At 38.2% G+C, this 27,915-nt stretch overlaps 1 protein-coding gene across 2 annotated transcripts; it reads left to right on the plus strand.

Annotated features, from left to right (window-relative positions):
- The first annotated feature begins 1,042 nt into the window (after positions 1-1,042).
- On the plus strand, positions 1,043-27,770 carry LOC139750221 (proteasome assembly chaperone 1-like). Of its 2 annotated transcripts, XM_071664710.1 has the most exons (5): positions 1,043-1,296; positions 9,649-9,740; positions 10,599-10,810; positions 22,704-22,899; positions 27,187-27,770. In XM_071664710.1, the coding sequence occupies exons 1-5, from the start codon at positions 1,205-1,207 to the stop codon at positions 27,405-27,407; spliced, it is 813 nt and encodes a 270-aa protein (XP_071520811.1). In that variant the 5' UTR covers positions 1,043-1,204; the 3' UTR covers positions 27,408-27,770. The 2 variants fall into 2 exon arrangements, with proteins under 2 accessions (XP_071520811.1, XP_071520820.1); XM_071664719.1 differs by lacking the exon at positions 9,649-9,740 and having other exon boundaries at positions 1,046-1,296.
- The last annotated feature ends 145 nt before the right edge of the window (positions 27,771-27,915 follow it).

A 27,915-nucleotide genomic window follows, 5' to 3' on the forward strand; every position in this document is an offset into this window, starting at 1 on the left:
GGTAAAGTGTACCACTCCAGTACCTGAAGTCTTGGCTATGTGACTCCAGACTCAAGACGCCAATTGGGTGCCAGTAGAAGTCCAAAAGGAACTCATGACGTTTCATCTTCCTGGCATCTTCCTTGTGGTGTCTCATCTCCGACGTCCACCTTTGACAGGAGTCGCGTGGAACATCGCCTTCGCTTGTCACGAGCATCAACTGTAACAAGAGACCGACTACACGTCCGCGGCGCTCCTGTAACCAACTTACCGAAGCACAAACCAGCAGCCGCCACACACACCAAGAGCCATGATGTGTGTCACAACCGCCTTCTACAGGAGCTCCATGTAGACCTGGCAGCCACACAATGCTCTCACGTTCTGCTTTATCTGACGTCTACCATCACCATCTTCGAGGCACCAGATCCAAGACCATCTCGTACATCTCGGCCGGCCAAAACTAAGCTTTCCTTTCCCTTTATAATCCTACTTCCCCCGTAACTCATTAATCCTGGGCTATTTCAGTTTATGTACCGTGATTACTATAGCATTCTTCTTATTCACCGTGTTTCCATGCCTCTTTCTTAGCTGTACCACTCCAACAACCCAACTAGAACACCCGCTATAATACAACTATGAAGGAACAAGAACACTAAGTGTTAATCTTTCATTTACCATTTTTTTTTTTTTTTTGCGTACAGGAAATAGTTTTCAGTAATCTAAGCTAACTATATGTTTAACTCGCAGTTTGAAATTACTTGCAAGTAACAAGTCTTTGTGCTGTTTGTTTACCCTGTGTTTATCTGCATTATTATCATTTTCATTTAACCTTCGTTTAAGCTCAGCTTGTAGCAGAAGGGAAACCTTAGTTTAGCAGACAGGACGAGAAAATCAATAATAGAATTACGGATTCTGACGTAAAGGGATTTTATGAAATACAGTTGGCACTGAATGATAGTAGACTTGCAGCTTTTGATGAGACTGAGCATAATATAAGAATATGTGAGACATGTTGAAATACACAATTATAAGAAAGCGGTTCAGGATCGTATGTTTTGGAAGCGGCGCTATGTAAACAAAAAGGTGAACTTGATGGTCATGTTAGCAGTTGTCGAATACTAAGTCATTTGCAGATTTAGCTTCAAAATTACGACGACAGAGAAAGGGAACACCAAATTCTTGAAAATCCTAAGTATATCTTGGAAACTCCCGTAAAGAAAAGAGGATGGCTACGTTTTTCGGTGAGGTGAGATTTGCTTCCTCTAGAGCTTATGATGAAAACGACGACGACGACGACAGTGATACAGTTGACGAGACGTGAGTTGAAAATCATAATTTTCTATTTCTGGTTAATGAGACTTTCCGAGGTAAAGTAGTGCTGGTAAAGATGCAGCATAGGGGAATCACAGCAGTAACAAACGGTATATCTTTGAATTAATCGCTTGACAGTGGATTCTCTACAGTTGGTATATTTGATATTGAGTAGGGGGAAGGAAAAGGGGCCACATAGGACAGTCGGCCAACAGTACGTGGAAAGAGTGTAACTGAAGACAATAGCCACCCTAACCTAACCTACTTAAAGGTTGAGGGCGAGCTTGAAGGTTATGTTGTGGAGAACATTGGGTTGGATTGCTATCTTTACGGTTCTCTTTACTCATTATCTTATGGGGTAATTGTCTTTCAGGGCCACGGTAGCACTTGGGAGGAGTTCATGTATTACTCCACTGACTCATAACTTAATAAAAATCAAGTGGGTTGAATTTGAAGGAAATCTGGGGTTAAAGACAAGGAAAGTCAATTGAATTGAGTGTATACTATCCATACTAAATCTAATCTAATCAACCATAACCTTTGTAGTGAAGTTCTAGTATAAGGGCACAGTAGAATAACGTATGGATTTGGAAGAAAAGCATATCAGTGAACTTATGCTTAGAAGACATGTTGTAGGCTGGGGGAGCTTGATTTGGAACATTATTTTATTCCTTCTTTAATAAATGAAAGTGGGGAGGGCTTTGATGATATGAAAAAGTGTAGGATGATATGTTTTATACTTGGTTGCTGTTTCTTCCCGCATTAGCAAGGTAACGCCAAGAACAGAAGAAGAAAAGACCACATCTGCTCACAACCATTCTCTAGCTGTCATGTGTAATGCACCAAACCCATAGCTCTGTGTCCACAACCAAGCCTCACAGACCTTTTCATGGTTTACCCTGGATGCTTCTCATTCCTGGTTCAGCCCATTGACAGCATATGGGATGATATAGAGTAAATTGCCTCAAGGATTTAACTGAACATATGAAAATATCATCAAAGCTCCCTCATCTACTTAAATTTACTAAACACTTGATGTTATTCAGGGAAATGTAAATGTTACAATGTTTGCAAATAGTTGTTCAAAACCTTATAGTACTATTTTTTTGTAGATATCTCAGTGTTTTCTAAAATCTCCAAATTCCATCTCACTGTTGAGGGGGCTGTGAAAACACCGAGCTTGGAGTGATGTTGGAGGGTGTGATAGCCAGGGAGTACATGGAAAGGACAGGTAATAGGAGGCCTAATAGTCCATAACAAAGGGATCTGTATCAAAACAAACAAACAAAAAAATAGTTATATTTTAGTAGAAACATGATAACAAAGCAGAGGGCACTTCCCGACCTACCTCTGCCTCAAGCTCAAATGCCTGCAGAGAAAGATATATAAAAAAAAAAACATTCAGTAATACGGTAAAATACTCACATGGAATTTTTGTGAGAAAGTGTGACTTGGAAAAAGTTCCCTAACTGTTTCATGGCATTTGCTCTGTTGCTGGATTCTGACAAAATAAAAGTATAATGGGAACATTAATTTTATTGTCTCTTTTTTAATTTGCTCAAGTTTATTTTTATCTGTGCCCAGGTTTGATGTCCAGCATAGGCCAGGCAGCAAATCAAGGAAATGAGACAAAAATGTTGTGATGTGCTGGACTTTGTCTAATTTTTAGGAGAAATTAGAGTTTTTAGTTCCTTGATAGTGAAACAAGTCTTCAATAGGGAAATTTGATAAATCCAGTATGGAATTAGTACAAAGAAACTACACAATATGAATTTACCATTGCTCTCTTTTTTGGCAGAATTTTAGCCCAGCAACATTCACTTGTTGAGAGTAGCATTGATACATCACATTAACTGTACCGATACAGTAGTATACTGGAGTTAAGATGGGTTTTGACTGAAAGCGTATTTTAGGGGTACACTGTATTGATTAACATATTGAAAGTGACATATTGTGATTTGGGGAAATTTTTTCATGGATGTTACAGCATTTTGAATCTGTGAGCATATCAGTTTATTTGTTGCAGTTAGTGGAATACTATTTTATTTGCTTACTGTTATTGACTTTGACATAAGTTAAATTCACATTTTGCCTAAAAGTACCTTGATGGTAGCTGGGGTATTGAAGGTGAGGGAAACTGTAAGGTTGCATTATTAAACATGGTGAAAATGTTTAAAGATCAACAAAATATATTTAAACCCCAGCTAACTTCTCTAAGGAGCCAACATTTACCTTATTTTTTGTAATATTTCAAAAATGTATCTCTCTAACTGTAAGGTTGCACTATAAAACATGGTGAAAATGTTTAAAGATCAACAAAATATATTTAAACCCCAGCTAACTTCTCCAAGGAGCCAACATTTACCTTATTTTTTGTAATATTTCAAAAATATCTCTCTGCTTTCATCTACTTGTTTAGGCCATGTGCTGTGCATTCAGAGGAAGACAGTTTTGTTCATTTTCTTTAGGGAAAGGTTGTAAACATAATCTTTGTTAATTTCAAATTTTCATTTGAATAAAGAATAAGATCTAGGTACACTACTCTGGTGCAAAAGTACCATTTCTAATTAGAATAATTGGAAAGCAGCTGCATGACTCAAAGCAAAAGGCTTTCTAAAGTCTTTTGAAATCAGAGCACACAATAAGTACATCATCAGTGATGTATACTTAGTATGTAACATAGGTTGTTAAGAGACATGGTTCTCCACCAGGTAGGTCCTCTTGTTTTTGGAAAGGCTTCTCTTAAGAACATGTTTCTATAAATCATTTGCTTTTAAGTCCAAATATGTTATAAATAATTGCTTGAATAATTATTTCTTGAACTTTCAGATGAGAATGATTAAAGGAAAAACTTTTAGAATGCACTCTTATTTTTCATAATTCACCAGATGGAGGATATGTATGACAATAATGGTGATATATCTCTACAATAACTTTGAATTTTAAGGTAAATTACAGACTTTAGGCAAGCTAAGATGAGGTCTTTATAGGTTACAGGGATTTTTTTTACCTCTTTTAACTCCATATTTTCTTACATTTTTAAAGCTCTCCTCACTTAAGGTGAACATACCATAGAATTGTCAGACTCATTTCTTAGTAAAATGCATGGGTACAATAGACTTCTACCAACTGTAATAAACCAGTTCATATGGCTTTTGTCTGTCATTGTAAGTCAAATTAGTAGCACTTGCAAAGTGTTTGGAACTGAAACTATTTTACCTGGCATTAGCATAGTTAGATGAAGAAGAAATATAGGAATTACAGAAGAACTTAACCAATTTGCCCCAGTTTGCCCTTATCTCAATTCACATTACCTAGCATAGTTGATAAGAAGAGGCACTTTAGTTGCTTATTGTCCTGCTAAGAGTTAAGATTTATATTAAAAAACTGTAAACTGGTGTATGTCTCCGTAATTTTTTTCATCCTGTTCCATGTGGTGTGTTATAAATTTTTCATTTGTTCCCTGAACTTGATATGATTTTCATCATCATATGTATCTTTGATTTGCAGCATTTGCAAAACATTTACAATTTCAGTACTTTTCTGCATGGGTTAATTTACGTAGTGGAGATAGAAGTATTGGCAACACAAAAGAACCTAACGGAAATTGCCTTAATCATATCAAGCCTCACTCAGCCTAACATATAACATTAGACCCTCACATTGCTTACTGTCCTGCCCCGAGGCACATTTTATATAAAGGAAATTAACTTGCAGAATTACATGTACTCGGTTACTGTATTTGATAGGTATTTGAAATTCCATTATTCACCATTCCTGAGTTATAGACAAGTAAATAATCAGTTTTCTCTCGTCAGTATGTAAATTTATGCTGCAACATGCCCTCAGATCCAATCAGTTGATCACCTCCAGACAGGGTACCTATAGTATGTTCATAACTTTTTCAGGGGATACCTGTAGTGTAATTTTGAGATTCTTTTGTTTATCATTATTGAATTATTGTTCTAGTCAGAATACACTTACATACAGATAGACATATGCAGGGGTGACAACATAATGTCCTGCAGACCATTTTTTTAGTAGCAGTACTTAAACAAAGCACTCAAAATTTATTTGTACATCAAAATTTACTTTCCTGATGGAAAAAAATTTGATGTGGTCACAGGAATCCCCAGTAAAGCAATGGCTCACAAAGCAGTGCTTGACATTTCTGACTTTTTTATTTTATCATATTCATTTCACTTAATTGCCGTCTCCCATGTTAGCGAGGTAGCGCAAGGAAACAGACGAGGAATGGCCCAGCTCACCCACATACACATGTATATACATAAATGCCCCCTTATGCATGTATACATATATATACAATTCACCATATACATACCTATACATTTCATTGTATACATATACATACACAGACATATACATATTTATACATGTACATACTCATACTTGCTGCCTTCTTCCATTCCCGTCGCCTTCATGCCACACATGAAATAGTACACTTTTTAGGTGTGCCATAGTGATTATTTTATATAGTAATGAAATATTTTAAGATGTTTTAAGCTTTTTTAGTTTTCCTGCACTCTCTAATGATTTCACAGCAAACAGTTTTTGATATATATCATACCCACTTGCTAAATACGTTTCAGTTCCTATCCCATCTGTAGGTGGTCATTTTGTAAACTGTTGCATCAGGCAGTCATCCTTGCCTTAGCTTGTTTCAGTTTTTCCTGCCTCCAAATTGGATATAGCCATCTCAGTAATATTTTATGCTAATTCACTGTTTCCCATGTAGTGAGGTAGTGGCAGTAACATACAAAAATGGAATCACTTGTTCACATCCACTTTCTAGCTGTTATGTATGATGCACCGAAACCAGAAACCCTTGCCCACAGCCAAGCCCCACAGACATTTCCTTTGTTTCCCCTCACTGTATCATATGCCCTGGTCCTGCAGGCCATTGACACCACATTTTTCCTTCTGTACCACATCACTGCAGTTCACTCAATCCTCTGTACACCTCTGATCTGCTTGTATGACTAGGGCTTAGTAACTCAATGCTGTTTTCAACCCATCCTTCCATTATCTTCTTGGTCTCCCCCTGCCTTTGTGATTTCCACTTCTGGCACTTATTTCCTCTTAATCAGTCTGTCTTCACTCCTCCTTTCCATATGTCTGTACTGTTTCAGTGCATCATGATCTGCTCTCTCAGGCATACTCTCAGTTATACTGGCACACCTCTCTTACACTGTCATTCCTTTCACAATCAACTGTCCATACACCACATTGTGCTCAAGCATTTCATTCTCAACACATCCACTCTTCATATTTCTGGTATTTATGGTCCACACTCACACCCAATTGGCACTGTTGTGATTACTGTGCCATCAAACATACCCATCTTTGCCTTTACAGACAGTTACTCTTTCCACTTACTTCTCTGCACTCAGGACCATTATCCCCTCACCTACTATATGGTTCACTTCAGCTTTCATAGTTCCAACTGCTGCCATATCCACTTCCAGGTATGTAAAACATTACTTCCGCCAGGTTTTCTTCATTCAAACTCTTTCTTTTCTCTGCTAAACCTCATGAATTTTCTTTTGTTCACAGTTACCTGCTATTTCCCCCTTTCATACACTTTCCCAAACTCGGCCACCAGCTTCTGCATTTTCTGACTCAAGTCTACCACCAACAGTACCTAACTTAACTCACAGGCTCTCCCATCCTTAGCATACTATATACCTGGCCTTCTTTCTAAGACCCTAACATTTACCTCCTTCACCATCCCATTTGTAAAGGGATTAGACAGCCATGGTGACAACACAAACCTTTGATGCAGACCCCACCTTCACCTGGAACCACTCATTCTCCTTCCCTGCCTACCTGCACACAATGGTTGCTCTTTTGATATAACTTTCCACTGCTTCTAGCAGCTTTATTCCCATATGATATATTTGTCATACCTTCCACAAAGCATTTCCATCAACCTTATCATACATTTCTTTCAGATCCATAAATGCTACAAACAAATCTCTCTCTTTCTGTAACTATTTCTAATACAGATTCTTCAAAGCAAATACCTAATATACACATATTCTACCACTTCTAAAGTCATATTGCTCCTCATCAATATGATGCTCTGTGTATGCCTTCACCCTCTCACTCACCACTTTTCCATGCAACATACGACTTATACTTAGCAAACCTGTACCTCTGTTACTCATTTACTTTTGTCACTTCATCTTCAAGTGGTTACACTGTGAGTGACTCATCTTCACTTAGGCTGCTTCATTGTCAGTAAATGGGAATAAGTAAAATCTTACTGAGGATCTCTTGCTACAAAGGAGCTAGTATTTCCCTGGTCCTGCATGGAGTGCAGTATTGAAGCTGCAGGAACTCTATAAGAGGGGTCCTGGGGTTACATAGTTATCCTTGTCATTTCTTTCTTCCCCAGGATTCCTTTCTATGAGGCTCCTGCACTGCACAGGAAGGTGGCCATTTCTACATGACAGGGTCACAGGTCATAAAGTGTGGTGATGTATGTGTGTTTTTGTCAGATGAGTATAGGGCAGTTGAGGAGTAAAGGGTTTAGGGATTTTAGAGTAGAAGTTGCATCTTTGGCATGATGGGTCTTGTGATACACTTCAGTGGTTTCTGTACTGTTGAGTGTTGGTTGGTTTTTTCAGATTAGTGAATGTGTAGTGGGTTGGAATTTAAAACTTGGTAGTTATGTTTGTTGGGAAAGGTGATCTGAGAGTTAAGGTTGTTGAAGTGGGGGAGAGGGGTTAAGTTTATATTCTTCCTTGGGGTTGGTTATGTTGTTGATTGGATGAGAAGCGTCTAGTGCCATTGGAAAGAATTGGGTACCAAGCATATTGAGGTGGGTTTGTATTGGAAATTTTGTATTTTATTTTACTGTGCAGGTATTGAATATTTATGGTTGCTAAGTTTGTAGTGATTCTTCTTAGTTATTTTATGTGGCTTGCAGCTTTTTCATACTTACTTTTGACAAAGTGGATGATCATGCAGGTGAAGCTTAGATTAGTGTGGAGCAGACAACTGTCTGGAGAGGATACAAAGAAATTATAATGTTGGATATTGACATATTATCAAATGAAATATCATAATTTACTGTAATTCAGTCATATTTCATATTTTGTGGGGAAGTTTACTGTCCATCTCATGGTTAAACCACATGTTTTGACTAAATATACTGTATAGTGAAAATTTGTATCAAGATATATGAATCCCTTAAAACTGGTGGTCTCAAAATTCAAATATTTGCATTTCGGGTTAAATCTGGATAATTTTGTTTTCAGATTCACTGATTTTCATCTTCACTTGCAAAAGGAGAGTTGTTTTATTCATGAATATTCATTGATTTCTGGGGGCAGAAATTAGTTTAAATAGTTTATGTATTTGTGCCCAAGCTAACCTAGGTTGTGCTATGTTAGATTCGTTTAAGTTACAATTAGATGGGATGCGTTGGAGTAAGTTAATAGGGTGATTTCATGAAGGAAAACTCAATAACCCAACCAGATATCACATATGTTACACAGGAAAGACATTATCACCAACATTTCTGTAGCTATGTGTGAAGAGATTTCAGTAACAGCAGTAAATTTTCTTTTGTTAATTTAAGTAAGATGAAAATCTGGAAATAAGACAGAAAAAGTATGGATAGAAATGACCAAAATCTGGTTAATTTTGTATATTTGTTTGGTGTATTTTAAGGTTCCTTAAATGCATTATATCATTTGTTTTGCATCCTTGATTTTCCGAGGCTGTTTTTCTTGATTTTTTTCTATTGCTTTGAACCATCCTTGATTTTCCAAGGCTGTTTTTCTTGATTTTTTTTTCTGCTGCTTTGAGCCATTTTTGTTTTTCTTTCTTGTCTCAACATTCTGCCTTCTTGACATAAAGATTCAGCAAATATTGTCTTCATGGTATATGTGGATATAAATCTTGATCTCAACATGACTAATTACAGATGAATTGCAACCAACATTGCAAGTTAAGTAAGACAGCCAATCTTTACACAGCTAATTTTAAGCATTATTTTTCAGGCTGCCCCAGGACACATTATAGTATTGGTTCTTGTATATCTTTAAGCATACCTGGAATGATTAGTCATGTGTTCTCCACCTTGTGTAAATTGATTACTTATAGGAGGACTACATGAGATGATGGCAAATGAGAAGTCCAGCATAGAAACATCCTTTATCTGAGGCTCCAATCTATAGTTTATGGTGTCAAACTACTTCATTGCATCCATCTATACTCTATAAGAAAGGACACATATGATGCATAATTCTAAATTTCCAACTTTAGAGCAGCTTTTTTTTTTGTAAGTTATTACCAGGTATCATACAGATATTCCATATATATTTACAGATATAGTGTGAAAGTTGAGTTGAATAAAGCAGGAGAAGATAAGGTAGCAAATGCAGAAGCTCTCATTGTCTCATATGGGACACTAGCTACAGGTTAGTTTTGAAATTGTTGAGTAGCTTCCTATGGAGTACATGCATGCTGAACCCTACACTGACATCATTATATCATCTTGAAACATTTTTATGATTGTGATATAGGATTTATGAGGTTTAGGTGGAGGCCTATTTAATCATTTAAAGTTTACTTACAAAGGTTTCTATTTTTCAGTATTCAACGGAGGATGAGAGTGTGGATAAGAAATCAAAAAAAAAACATTGAAACTGAAGCATGTCAGTTAAAATTGTATTATCTAAGTAAAGGTGCATGATAAGCTTAAGACTGTAAATGAAAGTCTTGAATGAAGTTGGTAATGTAGCTTCATTTGAGGTGTACATTAGTAGTTTCCCTAGATCTGTTTGGAACTATGAAGAATAAGTGAGAAAAAATGTTTTTCTTCCAAAACATTTTGGTATTTTCTGTAAAGGCTGCTGATATGTGCTCACCCTAACTTTCCTTGCCCTCTTTTTCAGCCCATACACCTTTGTCTTGACCTGCCTCTTTCTTTTGTAAATTTCTGCAGGACAGGGAAGAAAGAATACTACCCTTATAATTTGTGCATTTTGTAGAAAGTGGCTCAAAGCGGCAGGAGCAGGGAGTTGGAAATCTTCCCCTCCTTGTATTGCACTTTCTCTAAAAGTTGGAACAGGAGGAGCCAAGTGAGAGTGCCTATCCTCCATGAAGGCTCAGAATGGATGTCTTAATGTGTGTTGATGCATCCAGGACATGAAGAAGAATCTGTCATCTGTATTTGATGCTTCCTTGCTCATACAAGAAATGGTGAACATGTGTAGAAATTATGAAAATATGAAAATATATGTATGATATTTAATGACTTTTTGAATTGTTTTCAGATTTTTGTGAGGCACTTGTTTTATCAGAGAAGTGCATAGATGTTGGCACAGTAGTTGTGGAGAGGCAGAAATCGACAGACTGTGAAGATACAGGAGACTTTCATCCTCGCCACCCAGTGCCATCACGTTTGTTTCTGTCACCAGAATCACTTCTAATCTGTTGCATCAGCAAAGATGTAACAGCTATTGTGGCATCACGCTTTGCTCAAAAGGCAAGGATAACCTCTATTTTGTAGGTGTATAGATGGTTAGCAGCTGTGAATTACAAATGTTTTTTGTAACATTGAGGAAAGGACAGAAAATAAGAATTATTGTTTCCTTTAATATCAGAAACTGTAGACTTTTTTATAATGGCTATTATATACTACATCTCTGGAGTTCATATGTAGTAGTGACACTGTCATGATCTGCAGGCAGTGACATTATTTCTCACATTTGCTTTTTCTCTTCCAAGAGTTTGTCAAACAAACAAGCTGAAATTCTTACTTAGATTTGTTGTTAAGAAGTGATCATGTTCTGCGTTTTCTCATAACCTTTTTATATAACTGCATGGGTGAAGGGTAACTGAGGGTTCTGCTTTAAAAGTGAACTTTGAGGTAGCAGAAACGATGTTTTTGAGCTAAAATCTTCACTGGCCTTCTTCCTCTTGCATACACAGTTCATCTTTTCCTGAAGGGGATGGCTCACCTGAGGGTTCAAGACTGATGTTGTAGACAGCTGATCTTGGGACTGTGGTTGCAAGATATCATATGAGACAGGTTATAGGGTGCAGCTTTAGCATGTGATTACAGAATTATTTTTGAGTAATTTTGTAATGATTATGTTTTCTACACATTTTTACACTTAAATATGGCATATTTTGTTAAGCACCTCCTTTTCTTGCTGATGTCAGCCGTATGGCCTTGATGAAGGGTAAGTGATGATAGTAGTCTCACAATATGCTTTTTGCAAGATTAAAGCTCACGTTTATTATCATCCATCCCTCCTAAAAGTTTTCATTCTACTTTGCTTTCCTCTGTTTGGACAATCCTTCTTAAAATGCCATACACCTGTATAGCAGCTTGTATTTAATGCTCTCTACTCTACAAGCTCCTCCAACGAACTTTTGTTGTATTTTACTGTACACCATTTTTCATAAACCTCTTGGAAGTTATGCTTTACCCCTTCATTTGTAAACTTTTGAACTTTCATCCTCATTTCTCATGTAGAATATAAGGCTATCCTCTAGAGCACAGTGCTATCTTGTGATCTAGTTAGCCCCCATCATCTAACCCTCTCACTAAGTGTCATCTTGTACATCACCTTGCAAAGTATTATTACCAGAAACATATGCTTTTTTTCTCTCTTGTCTTACCTGTTCCAAGACCACATTTATTTATTGTTATCCAAGTGTCGAAAATATCTTCAGTGATTGTAGCACTCATGCCACCATTGTCTTATTTTAAGAGACCCCATATATATATATATATATATATATATATATATATATATACGTGTAGGAAGAGAGGAAAGTGATTGGTTCTCAGTGAATGTAGGTTTGCGGCAGGGGTGTGTGATGTCTCCATGGTTGTTTAATTTGTTTATGGATGGGGTTGTTAGGGAGGTAAATGCAAGAGTCCTGGAAAGAGGGGCAAGTATGAAGTCTGTTGGGGATGAGAGAGCTTGGGAAGTGAGTCAGTTGTTGTTCGCTGATGATACAGCGCTGGTGGCTGATTCATGTGAGAAACTGCAGAAGCTGGTGACTGAGTTTGGTAAAGTGTGTGGAAGAAGAAAGTTAAGAGTAAATGTGAATAAGAGCAAGGTTATTAGGTACAGTAGGGTTGAGGGTCAAGTCAATTGGGAGGTGAGTTTGAATGGAGAAAAACTGGAGGAAGTGAAGTGTTTTAGATATCTGGGAGTGGATCTGGCAGCGGATGGAACCATGGAAGCGGAAGTGGATCATAGGGTGGGGGAGGGGGCGAAAATTTTGGGAGCCTTGAAAAATGTGTGGAAGTCGAGAACATTATCTCGGAAAGCAAAATTGGGTATGTTTGAAGGAATAGTGGTTCCAACAATGTTGTATGGTTGCGAGGCGTGGGCTATGGATAGAGTTGTGCGCAGGAGGATGGATGTGCTGGAAATGAGATGTTTGAGGACAATGTGTGGTGTGAGGTGGTTTGATCGAGTAAGTAACGTAAGGGTAAGAGAGATGTGTGGAAATAAAAAGAGCGTGGTTGAGAGAGCAGAAGAGGGTGTTTTGAAATGGTTTGGGCACATGGAGAGAATGAGTGAGGAAAGATTGACCAAGAGGATATATGTGTCGGAGGTGGAGGGAACGAGGAGAAGAGGGAGACCAAATTGGAGGTGGAAAGATGGAGTGAAAAAGATTTTGTGTGATCGGGGCCTGAACATGCAGGAGGGTGAAAGGAGGGCAAGGAATAGAGTGAATTGCAGCGATGTGGTATACAGGGGTTGACGTGCTGTCAGTGGATTGAATCAAGGCATGTGAAGCGTCTGGGGTAAACCATGGAAAGCTGTGTAGGTATGTATATTTGCGTGTGTGGACGTGTGTATGTGCATGTGTATGGGGGGGGGTTGGGCCATTTCTTTCGTCTGTTTCCTTGCGCTACCTCGCAAACGCGGGAGACAGCGACAAAGTATAAAAAAAAAAAAAAAAAAAAAAAAAAAAAATATATATATATATATATATATATATATATATATATATATATATATATATATATATATGCTACCTCGCAAACGCGGGAGACAGCGACAAAGCAAAAAAAAAAAAAAAAATATATATATATATATATATATATATATATATATATATATATATATTATTTTATTTTTTTTATTATACTTTGTCGCTGTCTCCCGCGTTTGCGAGGTAGCACAAGGAAACAGACGAAAGAAATGGCCCAACCCCCCCCCCCCCCATACACATGTATATACATACATCCACACACGCAAATATACATACCTACACAGCTTTCCATGGTTTACCCCAGACGCTTCACATGCCTTGCTTCAATCCACTGACAGCACGTCAACCCCGGTATACCACATCGCTCCAATTCACTCTATTCCTTGCCCTCCTTTCACCCTCCTGCATGTTCAGGCCCCGATCACACAAAATCTTTTTCACTCCATCTTTCCACCTCCAATTTGGTCTCCCTCTTCTCCTCGTTCCCTCCACCTCCGACACATATATCCTCTTGGTCAATCTTTCCTCACTCATTCTCTCCATGTGCCCAAACCATTTCAAAACACCCTCTTCTGCTCTCTCAACCACGCTCTTTTTATTTCCACACATCTCTCTTACCCTTCCGTTACTTACTCGATCAAACCACCTCACACCACACATTGTCCTCAAACATCTCATTTCCAGCACATCCACCCTCCTGTGCACAACTCTATCCATAGTCCACGCCTCACAACCATACAACATTGTTGGAACCACTATTCCTTCAAACATACCCATTTTTGCTTTCCGAGATAATGTTCTCGACTTCCACACATTCTTCAAGGCTCCCAGAATTTTCGCCCCCTCCCCCACCCTATGATCCTTTTAAATTGTATGGGAGGGTATTGATTGAGAGGGTGAAGGCATGTACAGAGCATCAGATTGGGGAAGAGCAGTGTGGTTTCAGAAGTGGTAGAGGATGTGTGGATCAGGTGTTTGCTTTGAAGAATGTATGTGAGAAATACTTAGAATAGCAAATGGATTTGTATGTAGCATTTATGGATCTGGAGAAGGCATATGATAGAGTTGATAGAGATGCTCTGTGGAAGGTATTAAGAATATATGGTGTGGGAGGCAAGTTGTTAGAAGCAGTGAAAAGTTTTTATCGAGGATGTGAGGCATGTGTACGTGTAGGAAGAGAGGAAAGTGATTGGTTCTTAGTGAATGTAGGTTTGCGGCAGGGGTGTGTGATGTCTCCATGGTTGTTTAATTTGTTTATGGATGGGGTTGTTAGGGAGGTGAATGCAAGAGTTTTGGAAAGAGGGGCAAGTATGAAGTCTGTTGGGGATGAGAGAGCTTTGGAAGTGAGTCAGTTGTTGTTTGCTGATGATACAGCTGGTGGCTGATTCATGCGAGAAACTGCAGAAGCTGGTGATTGAGTTTGGTAAAGTGTGTGAAAGAAGAAAGTTAAGAGTAAATGTGAATAAGAACAAGGTAATTAGGTACAGTAGGGTTGAGGGTCAAGTCAATTGGGAGGTAAGTTTGAATGGAGAAAAACTGGAGGAAGTAAAGTGTTTTAGATATCTGGGAGTGGACCTGGCAGTGGATGGAACCATGGAAGCGGAAGTGGATCATAGGGTGGGGGAGGGGGCGAAAATCCTGGGAGCCTTGAAGAATGTGTGGAAGTCGAGAACATTATCTCGGAAAGCAAAAATGGGTATGTTTGAAGGAATAGTTGTTCCAACAATGTTGTATGGTTGCGAGGCTTGGGCTATGGATAGAGTTGTGCGCAGGAGGATGGATGTGCTGGAAATGAGATGTTTGAGGACAATGTGTGGTGTGAGGTGTTTTGATCGAGTAAGTAACATAAGGGTAAGAGATGTGTGGAAATAAAAAGAGCGTGGTTGAGAGAGCAGAAGAGGGTGTTTTGAAATGGTTTGGGCACATGGAGAGAATGAGTGAGGAAAGATTGACCAAGAGGATATATGATTCGGAGGTGGAGGGAACGAGGAGAAGTGGGAGACCAAATTGGAGGTGGAAAGATGGAGTGAAAAAGATTTTGTGTGATCGGGGCCTGAACATGCAGGAGGGTGAAAGGAGGGCAAGGAATAGAGTGAATTGGATCGATGTGGTATACCGGGGTTGACGTGCTGTCAGTGGATTGAATCAGGGCATGTGAAGCGTCTGGGGTAAACCATGGAAAGCTGTGTAGGTATGTATATTTGCGTGTGTGGACGTATGTATATACATGTGTATGGGGGTGGGTTGGGCCATTTCTTTCGTGTGTTTCCTTGCGCTACCTCGCAAACGCGGGAGACAGCGACAAAGCAAAAAAAAAAAAAAAAAAATATATATATATATATATATATATATATATATATATATATATATAATATATATATATAATATATATAATAATTTATATTATTTATATTTAATTTGCTTTGTCGCTGTCTCCCGCGTTTGCGAGGTAGTGCAAGGAAACAGACGAAAAAAATGGCCCAACCCACCCCCATACACATGTATATACATACACATCCACACACGCAAATATACATACCTATACATCTCAATGTACACATATATATACACACACAGACATATACATATATACACATGTACATAATTCATACTGTCTGCCTTTATTTATTCCCATCGCCACCTTGCCACACATGAAATAACATCCCCCTCCCCCCTCATGTGTGCGAGGTAACGCTAGGAAAAGACAACAAAGGCCCCATTTGTTCATACTAAGTCTGTAGCTGTCATGTAATAATGCACCGAAACCACAGCTCCCTTTCCACATCCAGGCCCCACAGAACTTTCCATGGTTTACCCCTGACGCTTCACATGCCCTGTTCATTCCATTGACAGCACATCGACCCTGGTATACCACATAGTTCCAATTCACTCTATTCCTTGCACGCCTTTCACCCTTCTGCATGTTTAGGCCCCGATCCCTCAAAATCTTTTTTACTCCATCTTTCCACCTCCAATTTGGTCTCCCACTTCTCCTCGTTCCCTCCACCTCTGACACATATATCCTCTTTGTCAATCTTTCCTTACTCATTCTCTCCATGTGACCAAACCATTTCAAAACACCCTCTTCTGCTCTCTCAACCAGTCTTTTTATTACCACACATCTCTCTTACCCTATTAATACTTACTCGATCAAACCACCTCACACCACATATTGTCCTCAAACATCTCATTTCCAGCACATCCACCCTCCTGCGCACTACTCTATCTATAGCCCACGCCTTGCAACCTTATAACATTGTTGGAACCACTATTCCTTCAAACATACCCATTTTTGCTTTCCGAGTTAATGTTCTCGACTTCCACACATTCTTCAACGCTCCCAGAACTTTCGCCCCCTCCCCCACCCTATGATTCACTTCGGCTTCCATGGTTCCATCCGCTGCCAGAGCCACTCCCAGATATCTAAAACACTTCACTTCCTCCAGTTTTTCTCCATTCAAACTTACCTCCCAATTGGCTTGTCCCTCAACCTTACTGTACCTAATAACCTTACTCTTATTCACATTTACTCTCAGCTTTCTTCTTTCACACACTTTACCAAACTCAATCACCAGCTTCTGCAGTTTCTCACACGAATCAGCCACCAGCTCTGTATCATCAGCGAACAACAACTGTCTCACTTCCCAAGCTCTCTCATCCACAACAGACTGCATACTTGCCCCTCCTTCCAAAACTCTTGCATTCACCTCCCTAACAACCCCATCCATAAACAAATTAAACAACCATGGAGACATCACACACCCCTGCCGCAAACCTACATTCACTGAGAACCAATCACTTTCCTCTCTTCCTACACGTTCACATGCCTTACATCCTTGATAAAAACTTTTCACTGCTTCTAACAACTTGCCTCCCACACCATATATTCTTAATACCCTCCACAGAGCATCTCTATCAACTCTATCATATGCCTTCTCCAGATCCATAAATGCTACATACAAATCCATTTGCTTTTCTAAGTATTTCTCACATACATTCTTCAAAGCAAACACCTGATCCACACATCCTCTACCACTTCTGAAACCACACTGCCCCTCCCCAATCTGATGCTCTGTACATACATAATCATAGAAGGCAACTAAAAGGGGAAGCAGATGGTTGGAAATCCTCCCCTCCCATTATTTAGTTTTCAAAAAAAAAAGGAACAGGGAAGTGGGCCTAGTGAGGATATTCCCTCTAAGGTTGTCCTCTGTTCTTAATGCTACCTCGCTAATGGAGGAAGTGGCCAGTATGTATGAAAAAATTATCCCAAAACATCCCTCATCAAAGTTATGTTTTACTGTTTTCCTCTTACATATAATCATTACCAATCTGTTATTATTATCTGTTTGTACTGTATGGGGAGGGACTTTTACACTTAAGGGGCCCCTTCTCTTGAACACTCTACTCTCATGCCTCTTAAATTTATGTATATTATATGCATTAACCATGTCCTCACTCAGTCTGTTCCATATCTCCAACACTCATATTATGGATTTATTTCTTTACATCCTCTTTTACAGGTTTCTTACTTAATTTCGTGTTATGTACTTTGGTTGCTCTGTCTCTACATTGCCGATCTCTTATAAAGACTTTTTAAATTTGTTCCCCTCCTCTGGACCTTTTCTATGAGTTCTTTGTAATTCTTTAGGTGCAGTGGCCAAAGTTGAGAAGCATGTTCTGGGTTTGGCCTTATATATGATATCAGTACCTTGCTAAATATTTCCTTACCCATATCCTTGAAACCTATTCTGATATTTGCTAGCAGGCAGTTTGTCTCCTTAGCTATTCTCCTGATATGGGATTCTGGTTATAGGTCAGGGATGATGTCAACTCTCAAGTCCTTTTCACACAAAATCCTGAAGCTTATTTCTTGCTAGGTAATAATCATATGGAGGCCATCTTTTGCTTTGTCCCATCCTCATTACTTTACATTTGCTTGGAATGAAATTCATCAACCATGTTTCAGACCAACTTTGAAGTCTGTATAGGTCCCCATGTAGAAGTTTCAATCCTCCTCACTTTTCATATTCCTCATGACCTCTGCATCATATGCAAACATATTCAAGTAGGATTCCATACCTACAGGCAAGTCATTGATATAAATCAAGAAGAGTAATGGTCCCAGAACTGAACCCTGTGGCAATCTGCTAGTCATCTCAAGCCATTTGGAAAAAGTTTCTCTAACATTTATCCTTTGTCCCTCCCAGTGAGAGAATCTACTACCCATAGCTGGGGTTTCCCCCCTTATTCCTTCTCAGTGATCCATCTTTTGTGTGATACAGTGTCACATAGCTTCTGGCACTCCAGATAAAGACAGTCAACTCAACCTTCCCTTTTTTCCAGGAATGAGCTCACTCTTGTAAAAACTGTTAAGATGTTAGTTACACATGACCTTTATTTCCTAGACTCTTGCTTTCTCTTACTTCAGAAATTTCTCTTCTATATAGAGTCATCCACTTGCTTTACACATCATGCTTGTTAGTAAGATCAGTTTGTGGTTGAACACCTGCTCCTGGTCTTATTTCTTATTTATGGGCAAGACATTTGCCCTTTTCGTTTCCCTTGGCATTATGGCTCTTCCAGTGACATCTTGAACAGTGATGTAGGTGCTTCAACTGATGTATCCGCATGCATCCTTAGCACGTATGATGAAATTTCACTAGGACCATGAGCTTTGTATGGGTCAAGTGCTTTTAGTATTTTGTTAGTATCTTTTCTAGATATCTCATTGTCTTCCAGTTCCATCTCACTAGGGTTTGGGCTATAGCATCTTTCATTGTGAAAACATTTTTGAACTTTTTAAGTTCCTCACATACCCTTACATCATCCTTTACATTTTTTCACTCTGAATCCCTAACTAAAAACCGACTCCAGACAAGTTTAGGGAAAAGTTTTGGGTTTTTATCCACCTTGTTTACTTTACTTTTTAGAGTTTTTGTTCTTTTCTTATCTTGCCATACTTTTTCTGTGCATTCTCATGCCTTGCAGATGCTGGCTGTCTGGAATGCCATCTATATCTTCGTTACTGCACACCTTGAAGCTCCTTTGGTTTATGACATCTTTTATTAAACCATTCCCTCCTCTTTCTTACTGTTCCCTATGTATTAGAGGCTTAAGGTACACCATGCCTCTACTCATCATAAAGTTCTGGTTCCTAGCTGCTGAATTCCAGTTCTCAAACCTTATTTCCTTAGAAATTATTGAGGTTTGTGTAGTTTTCACAATATCCACTTTATTTCCTGGTTCACCTCTGCTCTTTTACATCGTATTCAGACTTGAGCATTGCATGATCACTTTTCCAACTAGTATATCTCGGGAATTATGTTCTCATTGTTCAAGCTAATATAAGTGAAGATAAGTTTTCCAACTAGCGTATCTCTGAAATTATGTTCTCAATATTCATGCTATTGTGTGAAGATAAGATCTAGTAATGATGGTGTATCAGTTCCTCTCATCCTAGTGTGCTTGATGACATGTTTATTTTGGAAATTTCCCTGTATAAACTCTTAAACCCTGTCTCCAGACTCTCTCACCATGAGAATCCAAATTCTGCCAGTTTATCTCTATGATAAAAATCCTCCATTACTAGTGCTCTACCAGTTCTAAGAAGGAAAAATAGTTAAGGAGACAAACTGTATGCTGGCAAATATCAGAATGGCTTTCACGTACATGGGAAAAGGAGTATTTAGCGTGCTATTCAAATCAGACATAAGGCCAAAACTAGAATGTGCATCTCAGGTTTGTTTCACCACACCTAAAGAAGCACAAAGAGCTCTTAGAGAAGATCCAGAGGAGGTCAGCAAAAATGGCAAGAGAAGTAAGGTGAAGAGGTGACCTGATCACAACCTTAAATTTTTGAAAGAGATTGATGAAGTGGACATTGGACAGTTCTTTGAGAGATGTAGGGGCAAAGTAACCAGAAGACATAACCTTAAACAGAGTAAGAAACTTGTCAATAATGATGTAAAGAAATAGTCTGCAAAAAACATTGTCCTTTCCCTGTACATTTTCAAAGGCAATTCACGGTTAAGGTTTATTGTGGGTACAAGCATATGATGCTCTCAGGGTGAAATCAGTGTATATTTTTATAACAGTGTGAGCGTCAACAACTCCCCTTAGTGTGCCTCAGGCCATCTTGAAGGAAGGGTGCGCTTTCTTTACTTTTCCTGGCTGCCACTTTATTTCTGAAATTCACTTCTGGGCACTGTATTTCTTCCACCTGTGCTTCAGGATGGTTGGCTCTTGCCTTTCTAAGGGAAAGTGTCTGAATTCTTGCCGGGAAGCAAGAAAATGTGGGTGCACATGAAATTTGTAGGCACACTGGGTGCTCAGAATGCATGGTCAGATGGTTGCTTCCTGAAACACCTCATCAGTGCCTCACCTCATTCAGGATATCAAGAGTATGAAAGCAAAGCATGGCCCTAGAACATTTCAGGAACTTTGCCAATTCCATGCCCTGATGTCTGCAGATGGTAATCAAAGCCAAAGGAACAATGACAGAATAATGAAATGTAAGCATCACATTGCCTTTGAAAATGTGTTGGGGGAGATGGACAAGGTATTTTTGCACATACTTTATTTTCATAGCATCAGAGTTATGGATGAATGGAACAGATTGGCTGAAGACATTGTTAATGCAGACAGCATGCATAAATGTAAGAGGCTAAAAGATATTAGAATATTCAAGAGATGGGTCCTCATGAGTGTAAAATTCATGGGGTTCCATGAATGTAAAATTCCTTCTCTGTACAGTACAAATAGGTAATCAAAAGTACTTAATTACACATTTTTATTTTTATTTCATATTTTTTCACCATTTCCTGCAGTAGCAAGGTATGCCAAAAACAGATGAAGAAAGGCTGCATTCACTCATCCATCCTCTAGCTATCCATGTGCAGTGCTTTTTCCACAACTAGGCCTCATAGACCTTTCCATGGTTTTCCTTGGCCATTTTACTTGAGGCCACATGCACATCTTATGGGATATGAATTTTTTTAACTAGAGTCCCCAGCCTTAGCCTAGACCTTAGGTAGTAAAAGGAAAGGATGGGATGCTCTGTTCTTAGAGTGAAACTTACTACCATTCGAATAATAACAGACAGAATACTTTTTATGGGTAAAATGACCAGCAAGGATAGTGATCAGTTGTTGCAAATGCACTTATGAAAGCAGATGAATGGACTCCAGAGAAAAAAAACAGACTTTTAGACTCAAAGATAGTAAAAATTTTTTAGACATAACAGAGATGCACAGTTTTCTGGTTAATGCTGTTGGTAGATTAATTGCTTGATTTTACTGAAAGAAAATGTTGTGATTGGTTGTTTCTTATGACGTTTGGTTTTATGGAGCAACTTTGTAATACGTTGATGCATGTCATTACTGAAAATTCTGTGATCAGTTAATCCTCATGACTTCCTTGGAAAACATGTCAGTAATTTGTATTAGTAATAAATTTCTCTCGTAATAGTGACAGATATTGGTTAGATTAATCTAGACTAACTTTTCTCTAAACTTACCCCAATTTAGCATTGATTAACCTTACTAACCAAAACAAACAAAACCATACTGTACCATACCATTCATAATAAAAACAAACAAAACAAAATCACAAGGTAATCCAAACTGAGCCATTCCTCATCTCACCTTACCATTTTTTAATTCACTTCTGGTTTCTGCCATTATGATTCTGGATGAAAATTCCAAACCAACAAAACACTAATAATAATAGTAGACACTAACCATTGCTGTAACACAATGATACTGAGTAAAATCAACCTGTCAAATTTTGATAACATTTACAAAAATATACTCAAGCATGATTTTGTGCAGAATGCAGGGTGGGATGTTCAGTCACATTTCTGGGGGAGGATTTATATATTATGATAGATTTGAATGGGAAAAAAGAGGAAGCCTGAAAATGTTATGAGATTATAAAGTGGTTGATATAGAACATGATTATGGTGAAACTGATGTTCGGGGAGAATTACTTGGTGTAGACTGAAAGTTAATAGTGAAAACAAAGAAGGTAAATGTTTTAATGATAGGGTGGAGTGAGATGGAGGTAATGAATCAGAATGTAGGTATGGTGTAACTTGTCATGGGGATAACTCTGATAGGTTGATTTTTCTTTTAAGAAAAATAATTGGCTACAGATATCTGAGAGGTGTTTGGAAAATAATGTTGTAAATCAAAGTGTGATGGGAAAGATTGTGAGCAAAATGTTTGTTTTGATGAAGAAGGTTGATCCATTAATGAGTTTCTTCAGGTTCATTTATTTACAGCACAGTGTTGCATACAGATATTTATCTGTGGATTCTGCAGTCAGTAATTGACCTTAGACGGTAAAGAGATATGATGATAAGTTGTTAAAGGTATATCATAGTGATATTAACTGTACCCTGATCTTCCTTTTAGCTATTGGGTTTAGTGAAACCCTCTTGTATGGTGATGGTGCTTTCATCTCACCACTACGGTGCACTAAAGGGCAGCTATGCACCTCAGGATGAGGACAACTGTGTAGTCCACTCATTACACTCCCCAGCCTTCCAGAGCTCTCCAGTATATCCACAGCTTCCCCAGCCAGCAACACTGGACTCTTTGCCAGCTGCTGGTTAGTTTTGGTTGAAAGTTTTATTTTCTTGATATAACGAGATAGATTCAAGTTTTCAGGATTTTATGTTTATTCATATAGAGGAAGCATTGAATATGCTGTTTACAGATCAAACTAGTAACCTACATTCATTTTGTCAGCACATTAATAGTGTAAGTTTTTTTTCTTTGTAAGTTGGAGGCTCCAGTGACAGACAAAAGTCCACATCAAGGCTGGGTTTTAATTGAAATATATATAAAGGATTATGAAAGGCTGAAGGAAGTGAAAAACCTGTCTTTTAAAATGTACCAGGTCAAAGTTATTGGGAAAGACATGGAATGGTAGAGAGTTCCAAAACTTAGAAGTTTAGGGAATCAAACAGTTAGCAAAATGGTCCATCCTTGAGTTGCCAACAGCCACACAGTTACCATGTGATGAAGCATTTTGCTGAGTATTGTGGGGTTTAACTATTAGTAGGAGCACACAAGCAGCCAGCTCTTGGGAGCAAAAACCATATTAATACATAAAGAAGAAAAAACATATTAATACATATAGAAGAAAGTGAACCAAAATTGCAGTGTAGGGGAAGTGGGTCAAGTTTTGAAGTTAGCCTGGCAAAGTTTGTAATTTGGACTTTTCTACTCAACTCTCATGTAAGGATGTAGAGCAAGAACTGCTCTAGATGTGAGAGCAGTACTCCATTCAAGGATGGATCACTCCTTTGTATGAATGGAGCAACTGTTCAGAAAAAAAGAAAGTTTTGACATCTAAACAGAACTCCCAGTTTCTAGGAGCAGATTTAGCTATTTCTGTTGTGTGGGGTTTCCAAGAAAGAGTGGATGTTACCATAACACCAAGTATGTTTATTGAGTCAAGAGGTGGAAGTACAGAACCATCAAAGGAGGGAAGAAAGTTGTACAGAATTTACTGTATTCATTCACCGTATTGAATGAGAGGAGAACTTTATGGTCAGGTGGAGTATTGTTAGCCATTCACCTAGTTTTCAGAAAAGATGATTCAAGGTACTTTCTCTCCTATTGATAAAGGCCTGTAAGAATTTGAGAGAAAGCTTGCTTGAGAGGGGTTAGAACACCACTTAACCCCCAAAAGTAGAGATGTACCTAAGGATTCACCCTCTTTAACCAGCATTATATGGCTGAACTGGCTGGCTGATGGTCATTCATAGAAACTCAACAACCATATAGCAACAAACTTGTCTGTGACATAATGATTTGAAAGGGAGGTGTTACCAACTGGTTTGCAAACCTTATTGCTTGGTTGCTCACGTATATGTTGTGTGGACCTGTAAAATACTGAAAAAGATAATAGCTAATGGATGACTGCTTGCAAGTGAGAAGCTTCCTAAGGGAGGGACAACATTATGTTAAGGAAAGAGGTTATGTGTAACAAAGAGAGTTTCATTTTAGGCAAAAGAGATGGCTGAGTGAATAGTGTGTCAAAAGACTGCCATAAAGTATTTGACAATTTACCTCATAGGAGGTTCGTAATGAAGCTTTATCAGTAGGTAGGAATAAGAGAGAGACTCCTTTGATCGATCGATTATTCTAATGGGAGGGATCAAATGACTGATGTCAGATGAGCCTCCTTGAAATGGGCTGAGGTCATCAGTGGCGTATTGCACTATTCTTTCCTGGAACCATTGCTATCCTCAATCTATGTGAGTGACTTGCTAGAAGGATTGGGCTCTTCCCTGAATATGTTTGCCAAATGATACCAAGGTCACGAGGGAAGCAAGAAGTGATAAAGATTGTATCAACGTACAAGGGACCTACACAAACTCTAAAGTTGGTCTGATATTGTGCATGGTTGATGAAATTCAACCTAAGTAAATGGAAAATAATGAGACTGGGACACAGTGAAAGCAGGCCATGATATGAATATTAGCTAACAGGAAGTAAGCTGCAGAAATGTGTGTTTGCAAGAGACTTAAGTATCAGTGATGGACTTGACCAGATATTCACCTTAGAATATTTATCATATTGATCAACATGGCATGGGTAAAACATGCTACAGTCATTGACTGTTTTGGATGAAAAACTTATAGATGAAAGGAAAAGGCAGTGGAAATTAATCAGGAGTCTGCAAATGTTGGTCGACTTTGCTCTTAAAGGTAGAAAGTTTATAGGAGGAGGGAAAGAAGAAAGGAGGAAGGGAATTCCACAGCTTAGTAGTTCACAAGGAGCTATATTTAATAGTCAGTCCATGAGTGGCTAGTCACCACACAGGAACTGTGGGAAACAACATACAGATGGATGCATCTGCTTAAAGCCTTGTGGCCAGGAAGACATGCAAACAGCTCACGAAAATGATGGCCAAAATGATTCCTTTAGAAAAAAGAGAGAGAGCAACAACATTTCAGTTTACAGAAAAGAATGTTTGAAGAGAAATGGTGTCAGGAGAATTAATGAAACAGAAAAGGCTTTGGATTCCATTCATGTAATTAAAGAAGTGGAGAAAGAGGCATCCTAGGTGTGAGCCATATTCTATACCATGGGGAATGAAATTAACATAGATACAAAATAGCTGCTCACAAAGAAGTAGTTATGGCACCTATACGACCCCCCAGCTTGTATTGAGTAGACTTTATGATGTTGATTATGTAGGATTCCCATGGTACAGTGGAGGATATGGTTATGCCCAACATGTTTATATCATTTGACTGAATTGTGGTGCTCTGAAATTGAACAGATGAAAACAGTTGACTCTTAGATAGAACCATAGGGGTGAAATTGTATTTTATCTTTATTGAATTTAATTCGGTTATGTTTCCCCATTCTGAGTGGCTGTATAAGTCTGAACTGAGAGAGGAAATCCCCGTTCTAATTTGCTGTATAAGTCTGAACTGAGAGAGGAAATATGTTCAGTAAAAGGAGAATGAGTTTGAAGAGGAGGAGGGAAGGAAGATTTGAAATATGTAAAGTAAAATTATAAGCTTGAGTAATTAGGGATAAAAGAAGAACAGAGAAAAGCATTTATTAAGATAAGAGAGTAGGTGATAGGATAGAACCTAGAGCAACACTAGTGCTAATAGAATGGGAAGAGTAAGCTGCTCAGTCAAAGGCTACTACAATGGATTGGTCAGAGAGGAAACTTTGCATTAGGGAACAAAGAGAAGCAGAAAACTAATGGAAGGGAGTTTAGAAAGTAAAGGATTATGCTGCACTCTGTCAGATGCTTTGGAGATGTCAAGGGCTATGACTAAAGTCCCAGAGAGGAGAACCATAGGTGAATCTGATAAGAAAGATTATCAGTGGACCTAATACTGCAAAATCCACACCAGTGATCAGGAGAGAATGGGATTCTGAATGTTTAAGAAACTAAGAGTTTAGGAAAGAGATACTAGCAATAGCAGCAATGAGAGCAATGGAGGAATGTTTAGAGAGGAAAGAGAGGCTTTACCAGTTGGAGAGTTACAGTTTACAGAAAAGAATGTTTGAAGAGAAATGGTGTCAGGAGAATTAATGAAACAGAAAAGGCTTTGGATTCCATTCATGTAATTAAAGAAGTGGCATCAAGAATGTGATGAATATGAAAGTTTGATAAAGTAAAGGTAAAGTGAAGATGAGAGCACTGTATAGTGAAGATAGCTTATGACCTGACTTGTAAGAGTGTAGCAAAGATAAGCTTTGATTTGACAAATAAATGTGTGATGAAGAAGTTAATGGCATAATGAAGATGAGGATGTTGTAAAGACAAGGGTGTATTGAATGCATTTGATTGGACATATAAGGTTCAAGTCAACATTCATTGGTTTTGAGGGTGCAGTGAAGCTGTAGTGTTAAAATAAGGGTAAAATGAAGAATAGGATGAAGTGATGCTGTCATTTGATCTGGTGTAGTAAAAATAAGGGTAAAATGAAGAATAGGATGTAGTGGTGCTGTCGTTTGATCTGACTAGTATAGATTTTGCTGTTAAGTATTTAGTGAAGATGAGGATTGTCTTTGAAGTGAATTTAAGAGTATTGAAGTTTTATTGAGGATGAGTATACGTGCATCTTCCTCCATAGTGAACTCAATGGTGAGTGATAGGATAAGGGTATACACATTGCATTTGCCTGTGAATTTGTTGATATTTCTTGTTTTGGGAGTTGTGCATGTAAGCAGTATGTATGTAGTGCACCTTTCACAGAAAAGTACAATGATTACATCTTTTGTTTATTTTTTTAATTGTTTATCATCCATGATATTTCCATCTATGGAAATAGCATGGATAATAAAGTTTTCCTTATGAAGAATTATGAGATTATTTTGGTATAGTGTTGTCTCATTTTTTTTTTGTCTTTTGCAGTGCTTACAGAGAGCATAGTGTCTAGTAGACCTTGTATAGTGTACCCTGTCTTCACTGAAACCTACTCAACTGGGGATCTGGACTTGGTAATTGATGCCCTTATCAAGGTCATACAGAGTAAACCCTTCAAAAAATTTACAGCAACTTCACAGGACTACAGTAAACTTCATCAGTATAGGGCTAAAAGTCCTCGGTATGAAACATTAGATAGATACATGTAGTAAACTGTCACTGCAAAAGACCCCTGAATATACAGTGTAAAAGAATTGCAATATATATTAAGTTTTCTAAACTGAGATGAAAATTTGACAGTAAAGAACATTACTCTTTGGATGCTTTGTGCTAGTGCTTGAAACTTGCTAAATCTCTTTTATATAGGAAAATATTCCCTCACATATTAGCAAATATTATTAGCAAATGCAAATTGTTGGATACTTTATCATGAGGAATTATTCTTTAAGGCCTTTATATGAGATTTTTTTCTCTAGTTTGATTCGGATCCATTTGTGAAATTATTTTTAAGTGATTTTTGCTATGCAAGATCATAAATGTTGAAAGTATGAGAATAAAAGAATTCGAGGAATTTCTACAGATTTCTTTAACCTCATGTGAAAGTGGGAGTGCTTTTAATGATTTTATGCTGTGATTCCTACATGCAAGAACAAACAGTACATACACCAGCATAATGTAAGTGGGTAGTGAATGAAGTGGGCAACTTCACTTTGATTT

Source organism: Panulirus ornatus, chromosome 1, assembly GCF_036320965.1.
Source record: "Panulirus ornatus isolate Po-2019 chromosome 1, ASM3632096v1, whole genome shotgun sequence".
NCBI lineage: Eukaryota > Metazoa > Arthropoda > Malacostraca > Decapoda > Palinuridae > Panulirus > Panulirus ornatus.

Bases quoted from the DNA above. Each gene is read 5' to 3' on its own strand.
- LOC139750221 (XM_071664710.1), top strand. From the start codon at position 1,205: ATGGCTACGTTTTTCGGTGAGGTGAGATTTGCTTCCTCTAGAGCTTAT. The intron at 1,297-9,648 runs GTGAGTTGAAAA...ATATATTTACAG, and splicing joins AGTGATACAGTTGACGAGAC to ATATAGTGTGAAAGTTGAGT. The intron at 10,811-22,703 runs GCAAGGATAACC...TCTTCCTTTTAG, and splicing joins CATCACGCTTTGCTCAAAAG to CTATTGGGTTTAGTGAAACC.